Raw genomic sequence first — 13,563 nt, forward strand, 5'->3', positions numbered from 1 at the left:
GACATTCATTCTTCTTGTTGTTCTGTTGTTACTTTTTTTCTAAGATAGGCTACTGTATGTGGCTACTCTATAGCTTACTGTAAGGCAAGCCCAAAAGACATCTTTAGTAAAAAAAAAAAGGGTGTTAGGCAACCGGGCATGGTTAATGTTGTGCGTGGCATGTTTTACATGAGGCGGTAAAAATGACTCCTTAGCGGTTTTAGGTATAAATGATCATATGTATGATCCCCCCCCCCCCCCCCATAATTCACCTAATGATCAATAAAACCATTTTAGGAAAAGTCATGAACTGAGAGATGCAGGGGTTTTATTTTCAGTTACATGCATTTGAAAACTCCAGGGGGGTAAAAATGACCCCTTGGCGGTTGTGTTAAATGCCTCTTGTTTGTCAGTTGTATGCTGGTTCTGGTGGTGCTGAAGCAAAGCAGACAGACTCATTCACACTCCTTCTCCCTCTCAGGTACGCTGCTGTAATAGAGGCCTCTATACGCAGCTTCAAGTCAAAGAGCACAGAGCCATCAAAGGTAAGGACATCATTTACAGGGACACACAGAGACACAGGGGACATGTCCCCTGCACTTTTCCAGAAGGCAGTATATTGGAGCCCTTCACTTTCTTCCAGTCTGAAGACAATGGGCCCTATCTTTGTACGGCGCTATCGTTTGCGTTGCCTTTGTGCTGCGTTTGCGTGCCTCTTATTGCTATCTTCCCAGCGCACCGTCCAGTTTTGCGCTGTGATGACACAGGTGTAGGCGTGGCCCAGGCGTGTTGGTGGGCCTCTAGCCTATGTCTCGCGCAAGTGTCATTTAGCGCTGTGGGGAAGATACCGTCGGTATGTGGCGAGTGCATAGAGAGGTTTGGGAGTTGCCCGTTCCAAAATAGGCGGTTCAGCGCAATGTGTTAGAAAAAAATCACCTTGGGTGCTCTCAATTTTAACGCCAGAAAATAGCTGGTCTTAGTGCAAACGCAGACGTACGCCTGAGCGCAGACAGTATTCTCCGGCGCAGTGCAAATCCTCACTTGGATAGGGCCATTACGCACGGCTAGCGCGCGGACACACAATTCCCTCCTCAGAATGCCACGTTGATTTTCAACTAACCTACACTGCAGAAAAAAACACACCTTGATTTAACATGAGAATTCGTTTGTCATGGTTTTGTGCGAAAAAGTGATTTGCGTTTTGAATTGGATTACCACTGCCCAGGCACCGAGGCAGCGCTGTGCTGTGCTGTGCGTGGTGTCCCGCGGATCGAAATCAGTTTCTGGCAGAAAATCACTTTCTGACACAACACCGGCCAGTAGGCTATACACTACAGTAACCATTGATAGTAGCCTATACAACCTCTCTCCCTGCACAATTGCACCGCATGCAACAATAGGTTAACCCAAGTGGACAATTCTGGTATAGGCTATTGAAATAAAATCTCACACATCCCATTCCCTACCCTATTAAAGAAACGAATAGGCTATTTTTAAATGTGTATGTTATAGCCTATATGAGCGAAACGGCTAATTAAAAGGCTACTAATTACAAAAGCATCAATTTTCGTTACAATCCCAATTGGAGGTTCATCCTCCAATTCTCTCTTCCCTCTCTCGTTCTCTCCCCCCTCTCTCTCTCTCTCTGACTCTCTCCCTCTTTCTTACAGGATAGGCTAAAAATAAGCCTTGCTTCAGCCTATTCCTTATTTCGGTCATTGATTGTATAAATTGAATTTGTGTGAAATGGTTTGATATGTACATGTATGATGATGTTCTCTTGCTGTAGTGTATATTCACACAAATTGTTACATTTTGTTTGTGGTTCATTAACCTATGACCGAAAATAAACCATTCATTCATTCATTCATTTCTTTTCTCTCTCTCACTCTGTCACTCTGCTTGCACTAAGCAAGAAAGAAGCTGCTGCCTGTCACAGAGGTGCAGGCGGTGACGCTGTGACTTTTAAGGGGAGTGATCTCAACTTGTGGTGAATCCTGTTAATATGGGCATGAATACGGCTATCGGGGTTTGCGCTGAGATGACGTGCAGCGCAGCGGCCCGACACGCCCACAATTAGGGCTTTGCGCGGTGCTATTCCAGCGCAAAACGGGCGCTAACGCAAGTCGGGAAGATAGAGCCCTAACACTTTCAGATGTTTATTAAATGAGAATGTACCTGTCATACATCCCCTTGTGGTGGCATGAGGTGACAGCTGACCCCTTGATGAAAATTTGTTTAAACCAGTAGCCTATTCAAGTATTCAGTTATTTTCCCCCTATTCTATTTGAACTAGAAATCTCATGCACCATGGGTGCAGTTATGGAAATCTTGACCTTATGAATACATCTAATTTGGCAGCAGCTGGGGGCTCCTGTCCGCTGTGCCGGTGGGTGTTGGTCTCACCTGTGGGCAGGGTTGGGCAGCGGTGGGGCGTGGCTGCCTGGTTCAGAGGTGGGGACGGGACCGGGTGGTGGCAGAGTCCTGCAACGGGTCGGATAAAAAATAATACTTATATAAATACGTATATGAATTCACGGGTACCGGCACGGGTAAAAATGAACTAAAATTTTGCCCCCCTAAATATGAGAGAGAGGGGAGGGGGGGAGGAAGAGGAGAATCGGCAGCCAGCGCTCGGAGAGCGAGCGAGCAACCCAATCCCCCGCCCCCACCTGCCCCGACTCGCTGCTCGGCTTTCTTTGGAGGCACAAGGCACTCTGGGTGACATGTTTGTTTTAGGTGAGTGGAAAATGAAGAATGAGCCACCAAAAAAGAAAAAGTATGATCAAATCAAACTTGTTTTTGCATCAGCAGCAGCAGCCTGCTACTTCTTCTACTATTGCCGTGGAGCTGTTGGTGATAAAGCAGGGAGAAGGAGAGAGCAGCAGACACGAGCCGGTTAGCAGCAGAGACAGAGACGATGAAGATGAAGATGAGAAAACCCCTGCAGTTGCCGCCGCTGCTTCAGCTACAGTTTGCATGGATACTCAGGTGAGAGCTAAACCAAATGGGTGTTTTGTGTGTCTGGAAAGCACTTCCTCATATCGGTACTTATTTCAGTTCAGTTGTATTTATTTTTCATTGTTGATCCCCCACCCTTACTGCACTCAGTAATGCACTTTAGGAAGGCTTGAATGTGTTGTCATTGGCTGCTGCTATAATGGTATAGTATACGCTTAGTTTGATTTTATTTGTGTGGAGATGACAAGTTTGGCACTGTGTTTCAAAGTGATAATAATAATAATCGTGGGGGTGGGAGAGGTTAGGCTTCTGCCTGTGTTGCTGTCTGTTGTAGTGTAATTGTCAGACAATTGTCCAGTCCCTCTGATCCGAGTCCCAAGCGAGTCTCAAGTCAATTGGTCCCGAGTCTCAAGCAAGTCCCAAGTCTTTCCTTTTGTCGGCAAGTCAAGTCAAGTCAAGTCACAATGTTATTTCAAGTGAAGTCTCGAGTCGAGTCACAGGCATGGCCGTAACTAGCTATGAGGACGGGGAGCTCCGGACCTCCCTAATATTTCAGCCTGCAAAAAAAAAAAAAAAAAAAAATTTTTTTTTTTTTTTTTTTTTTTTTGCAGGCCAGGCCAGGCCACTCACTGAACAGCAGGCCAGGCGCCGCCTACTGGTTTACTAGTGGTTTTATTACTTTATTCAGGTTTAAAGTGGGTGCATCTCATTGTAATCATGCATGATGCCAATAGACCCTTCTCACGGGGGCCATTTTGTGTCGAAAAGGCAGGATAAACACAGGTGCAAGCAAAACACTAATGAGGGTTTCCATCTTCCATGATTGGAAGTTGGAAACCCTCATTAGTGTTTTGCTTGCACCTGTGTATATCCTGCCTTTTCGACACAAAATGGCCCCCGTGATAAGGGTCTATTGCCAAGCTCCCGAAGTCAGGTATGCAGGTGGCTATATGCATGGTTTCAGTTTCATGACCCAATAAGTAACAAAAAGAGGTGGTGTAAAGTTAAAAACAACATAATATATTTTATTTTATTTTTCAATCGTTCCTATCAGGAATAAATAAATGTCCCTCTGTATGTTTTTTTTATTATCGATGATGACTTTGTGTGTTGTGTACGGCTTGGGTTGTGTACCTGTGTTTGTAGGTGTCATTTTGATATGAATTTGGCTAAAACAGTTTGTGTTTGTTAGTTACAATTATGTTGACAGGAGAGCTGAGCAGGTGGTGACATGAAAGAGAATATACTGAATAATGACATCACAACAGTATAATCCTAATGTTGATTTAAAATGATATATTACTCTAAATATGGCTAAAAAAGGGGGGGGGAAAAACTCAAAAAATTTTCGGCGGCGCCGCCGAATCCGCCTCCCCTTGCTGGACCTCCCCTATTTCGGAACCCTGGTTACGGCCCTGGTCACAGGTTATGTCAAGTCGAGTCACAGGTTAGAAAAAATGACAAGGCAGAGATTATTTAGGCTGCAGACGTGCGCGTTCACGTTAATATGTGCTTGTTGCCAAGCAACACACTTCTCTCAGACGAGCTCGAGACAGCTGACAGACAGCTCCAACTCAGCTCAAACTTATAAAGTTGTATTCAAAGCATAGAAACGTTCTCACAGCTCAATTTAACAGCGCCAACACAAGCAGTTTGATCACAAGTGCAATCAGTACTGAATGCGATGGCAGACTGCGCACTGCGGGCAGTTGACGAAGTCAGGAAGAAATTGAAAGATCTTCCGACGCATCAGCTTTCGTCTATTTACAGCACATATCGATCGATATTTTTGGAGAAGATTCCGGCCGCATCACGCGCAGATCAAGATGAGACAGCTGTCAGTGAGTAGCTACGCATTTGGGTGTAACTTTTACGCCTGCTCCATACACAGACGCAGTGCATACAGGGTGCACTAGTCATAAAATTAAGTTACCGGTAGTCGTAACTTTGAGTTCTACATCGGACGTAGCGTGTAAACCTAGGCGTATGCCCAGCTGGTGCACTCGGCTGATCTTGTCACAAGTCCGAGTCGAGTTTCGAGTCATTTTCTTCCAAGTCTGAGTTGAGTTTCAAGTATTTACCTTCCAAGTCCGAGTCGAGTCGGAAGTCGTCAAATTTGCGACTCGAGTCGACTCGAGTCCGAGTCCCTATGACTCGAGTCCAATTGTCTGGTAATTGTAAAATGACCTAAAGGGATAGCAGGTCACCAAGTGAGTGATAAAAGAGAGAAAATACTGAATAATGACATCACTACAGTATATACAGAACTCCTGAAAAGCAAAAGAAGCACGCGGCCTCCCCTAAGCCGGTTCATCTGCCACATCGATCCACTCGCAGGCACCCTGAGGAGCCAACCGAACCAAACAAGGCATGTTTGAAAACGATCTTAGAATAGCGCCAGACTGCTCAAAGTCACTACTTTCATGATATATGGTTTGACGTAGGGCGATATGACGATCGTTATTTATGAGAGGGGGGGTATGGTGCAGAAAGGGGGAGGGATATCAAATATTTTTTTGAGTACTGGGGAGGGACTTGTGTTTTTTATTTTGGCTTTAGGGAGGGCTATACAACATTCATTTTTTGTATTTTGTATATATTTTAAATGCGTTTTTTCGTTCCAAAATTTGTGTTTACTCCCCTATTTATATCTATGGTTTACCTGTATGGTGACTGGACTTGGTATCTCCCATTCCTTCCTTTCACGTGTGTCCAGGCCCTCACTCAGGCCTGCTGTTTGCTTGGTGCATTGACTGGAAACGTTTATCATCGCTTTATATTGTTTCAGAGCTGGAATTGTTGACACTATGTGACCTGCTCTGACCAAATCAGTTGCTTGTCGCGCTGGCTGTTTGTCTAGAAAACGCGATTTTATCAGAGAATATTTATTTCTGCTGTTTTGGGGTTTCATCAGATTAGGCTATAGTAAAATAAAGCCTTGGCTTTCATTCTCTGTAAAGATTATTGTGAAATTCGACCGCTAAATATACTGTAACAAAGTGGGTATTTGTCCAAGGAACTGGAGACTTGAAGTTGGTACAGGCTTTTTATTCTTGTCTTCACAATATAGCTCCTAGCAGCTAGCTTCGCTGCTAGCTCTGCAACCACCCGGTCAGCTCCCTCACATAGCCTGACTGGCCTCCGCCCCGGCCGCTGGTCACATATATCCCCTTCCCCCTAGGAACACACCCACACATATCAGTTCCTAGCCAAGCACGGAAACACCCCAATACACGTAATTACCCGATACGCTACATTTCCCCCACACAAATTTAATGTCGCTTCCACGCGACATGCACAACCCACACACATCCCCCTGTACCAAAACACACCCAACACAACATTTTTCCCATCACCACATCAAAATCTAATTCCCACAAACCCCACAATTAGTCCCTTCTTTTTTCCCAACACCCCCGTCATAATGTCCAGTTTGCATCAGGTACTCCGTAATGTCTAGTTTTCCATTAGGTACCCCCATAATGTCTAGTTTCCCATTAGGCACTCCATAATGTCTAGTTTTCCATTAGGTACCCCCATAATGTCTAGTTTTCCATTAGGTACCCCCATAATGTCTAGTTTTCCATTAGGTACCCCCATAATGTCTAGTTTTCCATTAGGTACCCCCATAATGTCTAGTTTCCCATTAGGCACTCCATAATGTCTAGTTTCCCATTAGGCACTCCATAATGTCTAGTTTTCCATTAGGTACCCCCATAATGTCTAGTTTTCCATTAGGTACCCCCATAATGTCTAGTTTTCCATTAGGTACCCCCATAATGTCTAGTTTCCCATTAGGTACCCCCATAATGTCTAGTTTCCCATTAGGCACTCCATAATGTCTAGTTTTCCATTAGGTACCCCCATAATGTCTAGTTTTCCATTAGGTACCCCCATAATGTCTAGTTTTCCATTAGGTACCCCCATAATGTCTAGTTTCCCATTAGGTACCCCCATAATGTCTAGTTTCCCATTAGGCACTCCATAATGTCTAGTTTTCCATTAGGTACCCCCATAATGTCTAGTTTTCCATTAGGTACCCCCATAATGTCTAGTTTCCCATTAGGCACTCCATAATGTCTAGTTTCCCATTAGGCACTCCATAATGTCTAGTTTTCATTATTTCCTTTCTTTTTCACACATTTAAATTCAACCCACATTTCCCATTCAACAATAACCCCCACAACATTTCAATTCCCCCTTTTGTTTGTTCCAGTAGCCAAATGCACGAACGAGCACCGGATCGACATCCTCGTCCTCCGGTCTCCACTCGCGCCCGTCGACTCTCCAGATGACCCTGGCGTCGTCCTCCCGGCCTCGCACTCGCTCGTTTTTCCGTCCCCCTCCTCCAGGGTTGAGGACAGCAGAGCGAACACCACCGGCGTCGATCTTCCCCTCGGCTCTCCGCTCGTTTTTCCGTCCCCCTCCTCCAGGGTTGAGGACAGCAGAGCGAACACCACCGGCGTCGATCTTCCCCTCGGCTCTCCGCAGTGCAACGTTAGGGGGTGTATAGCGGTTAGGCTGGGCCGGTTCCCCCGGCGGTAACCCCTCTCGCTCACTCGGAGACACGAGCGTCGCTCTCCCGACTGTAACAACGCTGCAGACGATGTCCCTCTCTTCCCTCTGGCTGTTCCCCTGCAGCACCGTTCTCCTATCCGTCACCACGTTCTCTTCTCCCCGGCTGCTCACGCTCTTCCCAGCCTGCGTCTCACCTCCGGCCTCCACACTCTCAGTGCAGTCCCTGGCCAAGTGCTCCGGTGACTGGCAAGTCCAGCAGAGTCTCACCTGTCCGCCGCCTGCACGTCTCTCTTCTCCCGCTGCCCCCCGATCTCCGACAGCCTCTGGACACTCTCTGGCTAGATGTCCGATCGCGCTACATGCCCAGCAGGCTCCCTGCTGTCCATGTCGTTGTCCCGCATACCCGGTCCGTCTCCCGGGACCGCCTCGGCACCACCTCGCCACGTGGCCCGGCTCTCTGCAGGTCCAACACAGTCTCTTCCGTGGCTCCTCCGGCCGCTCTTCCTGCTGCATTACCTCCGCGCTCATCAAGTCCACCCGCTGCATGACTTCTCGCAGCGCCCGCATCACCTCTACTGCCCAGGCAGGAGTCTCTTCCACCAGCCGTCCGACCTCTCTCAACACACGGGCCTCCATGCCCGCCAGCATCGAGCTGATCCCCGCCGTCAGCTCTCCTTTCCTCCCGTTCACCGATGGCCATTCTCCGCGCACCATCGCACGTGGTTTTAGCAGCTAGCAGTTAGCAGTTAGCACCCCTGGTAGCTAACTTACTAGCGCTAGATCTAGAGCCAAAAAGCCGCACCACCCGTCTCTTTTGCCGTTCCTTCTCACCCTCTCCCCTCTCGGCCGAATCAGAGGCGTTACCGCTTTACTGTCTGACACCAATGTAACAAAGTGGGTATTTGTCCAAGGAACTGGAGACTTGAAGTTGGTACAGGCTTTTTATTCTTGTCTTCACAATATAGCTCCTAGCAGCTAGCTTCGCTGCTAGCTCTGCAACCACCCGGTCAGCTCCCTCACATAGCCTGACTGGCCTCCGCCCCGGCCGCTGGTCACATATATCCCCTTCCCCCTAGGAACACACCCACACATATCAGTTCCTAGCCAAGCACGGAAACACCCCAATACACGTAATTACCCGATACGCTACAATACTTTTGAAGCTCTTGAAGGTAGTGACAAAACTGAAAGTAAACTGCGCTGCTCTCTGCTGCGCGTGCAGCCTCACGTTGCCAGTTAAACGGGCGTGTCAGTACTTGCAAATGGTAGGCTATATTATAGACTACTCTAGGATTTAAAACGCTGTTTCTAAAGTTTGTCAGGGTTGTATTGTGGAGTTCTGTTATTGGTTTGTTATTTTAGACTAGTTTAGGCTGTTTATGTAACGTTTTAACCTCTTAAAAATCTGCCTCTTCGGGGGTTATGATAACGAACATGGCAACCCGTCTGCAGTCTCTCTCTAGCTCTCTCTCCCCTTGCTCTCTCTCTCTCCCCGCTGCAAGGGGAGAGAGAGAGAGGGGGAGAGCAGCTGCGTAATTTCTGCATCCAGTGAAAGTCTGTCTGTCTGCCTGTCTGTCAGATTGATAGACTAATACTAGTCAGTAATCTACGTGATAATGTTGCTTTACTTTTAAATTCAATTCACAGATGGCATTAGACTGAGCTAATTTCAGATTATTTGCCTCATAGCCTAATTCAGCTGTCTGTCTCTCTGTCTCTCTGTCTCTACTCCAGAGCAGAAACGGGTCCGCTATAGATTCTTTGTTGCTGTTATTTGTAATAATTATTACAACAATTACAATTATTACTATTAATGTACAATTATTATCCTGCATGAATGTAGCCCTAATTACAAAAAATAATGTGGGTGGGGCGTCAGAGGATCTTCTGTCAGTTGGGTGTTACAGAACAGTTTGTATTGATAATAATAATAATAATAATAATAATAATAATAATAATAATAATAATAATAATAATAATTGATAGGACTTATATACCGCTTTTCTATGTAGCCTACTCAAATATGCTTATACCTGAATATTTCCCTGGGGTTAAAGGCTGCATTACAGTAAAGTGATGCCATTTTCTGAATTTACCAGGCTGTTCTAGCTGGTCTATTAGTTGCCTTTACATAGGCTACTTTGTCATGATATCCACTGAGGTGTACTGAGATGTCATGTGTACCTGTTCAACCAACAAAAGTATCTATCTATCTGTATATTCGAATAGAAGACCAGGGGCCAAATGTAGTGTTAATTTGGGTGTAGAGCTTTTTTGGGCTTACACAGATTTCTACACATACAGTACATGCACAGTTTTATACATTTGGCCACAGAAGTGGTCGTGGTTTATAGGGAAAGTCTCATCAAATCTGGCAAATTTATTTTCTAATCTAATATTAGAAAATACATTTGCCAGATTTGATATGATGGCTCATTTGAAATGCTGTAAATGAAATCAATGAATGAAATAGATAAACTTAATTTGAGGTCTTAAATTCAGAAAGTCCAGTTTCCAGGATTTTCCAAGTGGTTTCCAGGACCTTACCATGACCTACCCCAGATCATAACACACCACCATGCAAATGTACAGCCCACTCCAACCGGAGGTGGTTTCCAGACTTTACAAGTAGTTTCCAGGACTTTCCAGGTGGTTTCCAGGACTTTCAAGGTGGTTTCCATGACCTTCCCATGACCTTACCTGCATCATAACACACTGCCATACAAATTTACAGCCAAATTTAACTTGGGGAAGTGGTTTCCAGGACTTTCCAGGACTTTCCAAGTAGTTTCCAGGACTCTCCAGGACTTTCAAGGTGGTTTCCATGACCTGCTCATGACCTTCCACGGATCATGACACACTGCCATACAAATTTACAGCCAAATCCAACCTGGGGAGGTGGTTTCCAAGACTTTCCAGTGCTTTCCAGGTAGTTTCCAGGACTTTCCAGGTGGTTTAAAGGACTTTCCAGGTGGTTTCCATGACATTGCCATTACCTCCCCAGGATCATAACACAGTGCCATACAAAATTTCAGCTCAATCCCACCTGGTGTGTGGGCATGCACATGCAGACAACTTCAAGAAAAGATGTTTATGTCTCAGAATTAACGTCAAACTTTGAGGCCGTTTTTCTCAAAAACACAGTTTGGAAACAGTCGCGACATAAAGGGGTGTATCTCCCTCAATTGTTGGACTACAAAGATAATTTTGATATCCCCAGAAAGCTGAGAGTCTCCTCTTTCCAACGTTGTATACAACTCAAAATGTCTTTTGGGGTCAATGTGACTGATTTTGTCAGAGCAGGTCACATATGCAGTTGGCTAGGCTCAGGGCCGGTTCGAACATATAGGCGACATAGGCGACTGCCTAGGGCGGCACTTGAAGGGGCAGCAAATTGTGCGCCTTCACTTGCAGCTCTCCAAATATTCTCCAGCGCTCTGCCTCTCATGCTCTTCCCCGCTAGATCCATTCTCTCGCCGCTGTCCGCGGCACGAACCGCCCGCCCTACTATGCATCTGATTGGCCTACCCTGATATTCTTACCCTAACCCAACCAATCATCACTCCTCATGCCTAAACAAGCACTACTACTAGCCAATCAGAGGCAGAGGAGGGCGGGTCATCATGTCTTCTCCATCCCGCTTGAATGAGGAAAAGGGACATAGCCTACAAGTAGACTAATTTACATCATTAACTTTGGGTTAAGGTAGCCTAGGCCATGTGCTCATATGTGTGTACCAGTATTAGTGTAATCAGTAAATTAGCGCGATATTTCTAACGTTGTTTCTGGGTTCCAAAACAATCTGTTTCCCTGTGCGGTGCGCAGTGCGCACTTTGCCTGCCCATTCATTGGAGAGACCAAAATTCCAAGATACAATATCTGAAGTTTCTCAAAGTTGAAACTACCTCTGCAGTAGTAGCCTACAATGAAACAAGACAGACTTAATGGACTGGCAACAATCTCCATATAAAATGAACTGGCAGAGAGAATCCTAATAGAGGATGATTGGATTTATTTAAAGACCTTTGCTGACGCAGCCCCGGCTGGTGTCCACTTCTGAAAGGTAAACGGGAAGGGAACATTTCTCTACACAAGCTTTATTTGCCAACAGCTCGTAACAACAACTCGCCTTTGTTAAGTTGTGAATCTGCTGATGATATATAGGCTATAGGCTAAATACATTGTGAGTCTTATATTACTGTGGTTGCGCCGCCGTGCGCACATTCCGTGTTTTATGCACATGAGAAAGTGGTAGATAAGAGAGATTTGCATAGTTTGAGGGTCTGAAAAATGTGATTATTTGGAAAATATCTGTGCTGTATCATGACTGCTGTGGTTATTGGAGTTATTATGCAGACCTGTGCAGACCTGTGGCGCGTTATTTTTGTAGGTAGGCTATATGGATGTGCAAAATGACTGCATATTGCGTCATGCATACTTTGATGCTGGTATGGTGTTGCCAATTGGGGGCGGCATAATTTGTTCTCGCCTAGAGCGGCAGAATGGCACGCGCCGGCCCTGGCTAGGCTACTGTAGGCTTTATAGCTAGGAGATGAGGCAGTTATTGGGCTGGGTAGCCTACTAAACGTTATATGCCCCCCGCCCCCTCTCTCCCCCGATGTCATAGGGCGCTATCAAACGTAGCCAAATCATCGGAAAAGGTCATATTTTCTTCAATGCTACCTTTGGTGTGAATATGATAAAGTGTGGTTATTTATGGTGGAGGGAGGGTCATGCATTTATCTCCAGTCACTCAGGGAGGGACATGGAAAAATATTTATAGATCAGGGGCCGGTTGCACCAACTGGTCTTAACTATGCCTGGTCGTAACTCCTACGTCGGTCTTAGTTAAGACCATGGATTTACGCCTGTTGCACCAACACGGCTTACTCTGGTCTTAACTACGCTGGTCATAGCAATGCGCGTTCATGTGAATTGTCGGGGAATGCCCTCTGATTGGCCCACATGTGCCTCGCGCCGTCACCCACTACTGTATGTGCGTCACTACACCCTCCCTCCTTCCACCCCCCTCCTCCTGTGGAAGCCCCGGGGGAAAATGGCGGCGCCCATTAGTATCAGGCAGTCTGAATGAAATTGAATGTAACGTTCCCAATTCTATGTATTAAATTCTAAAATAATTAACGCCAACATTTGGGAAGGCTAAGCCACACAAGTAGTTAGTTATAATCTAACGTCGTGCTTTCAAAGACGGCGAACTGGCGATGTTACGACGATGACGGTCAAAAAGGTCTCCGCGGAGATCTCTGTTACAGGCAGGCTCTACGCCTCCTCCTGACGAGGCGTAGGAGTTACGCCTGGTCTTAGTGAAAATAAGGCTTAAGTCGTCTTGGTGCAACCGGCGTACCTGTAGGTCGTAAAGTTACGACCAACTTAGCTTAAGACCAGTGTAAGACCAGTTGGTGCAACCGGCCCCTGGGGAGGGTGAAGGAAAAAAATGAAAACAAAGTCGCCCCTGCACCATACCCCCCCCTCTCATAAATAACCAACAGTCCCTAACTTGCAAAATAGTGTAGCGAATCGCTTATTCGCCAAGGAACGGAGACTTGTAGTTGGTACAGGGTTCTTTATTCACAGGCTCATTCTCCTAGCTTCCAGCGGTAGCCTTGCTGCTAGCTCCACACACAACCACTCCAACCCCCTCTCATGGTTAGACTGCCTTCCGCCACGCGGCCGCTGGTCCCATATACCCCCTTCCCCCTAGGAACACACCCACACACATTAGTTCCTAGCTAACACGGAAACACCCCAATACACGTCAAACCCAGGTTCGCTACATATCCCCCACTCAACTTTAATTCAACGCCCACGTTGACACCCACAACCCACACATATCCCCCTGTACCAAAACACACCAACATTTTTCCCCAACAATTTCCCACAACATTTCAATTAACATTTCCAACAACAGTCTTTTCTTTTCCCGCACCCCGGTCATAATGTCTAGCTTTCATCAGGTACTCCGTAATGTCCAGTTTTCCATTAGGTACCCCCATAATGTCTAGTTTTCCATTAGGTACCCCCATAATGTCTAGTTTCCCATTAGGCACTCCATAATGTCTAGTTTTGCATTATTTCCTTTCTTTT

General features: G+C 46.1%; 1 protein-coding gene across 3 annotated transcripts in view; it reads left to right on the forward strand.

Moving 5' to 3' along the window:
- The window catches only part of LOC310774159 (uncharacterized protein), a 794,006-nt gene that overhangs the window by 2,353 nt on the left and 778,090 nt on the right, over positions 1-13,563 (forward strand). The window contains exons 2-3 of one of the 3 annotated variants that reach the window (XM_083634237.1): positions 461-524; positions 2,791-2,970. In XM_083634237.1, the coding sequence (XP_083490363.1) occupies positions 461-524; positions 2,791-2,970 (244 nt within the window). The remainder of the gene's footprint in view (positions 1-460; positions 525-2,790; positions 2,971-13,563) is intronic. The other 2 variants (XM_083634238.1, XM_083634239.1) reach the window with 2 other exon arrangements.

This window comes from Poromitra crassiceps, assembly GCF_964638095.1.
Source record: "Poromitra crassiceps genome assembly, chromosome: 3".
In the NCBI taxonomy this organism is placed as follows: Eukaryota; Metazoa; Chordata; class Actinopteri; order Beryciformes; family Melamphaidae; genus Poromitra; species Poromitra crassiceps.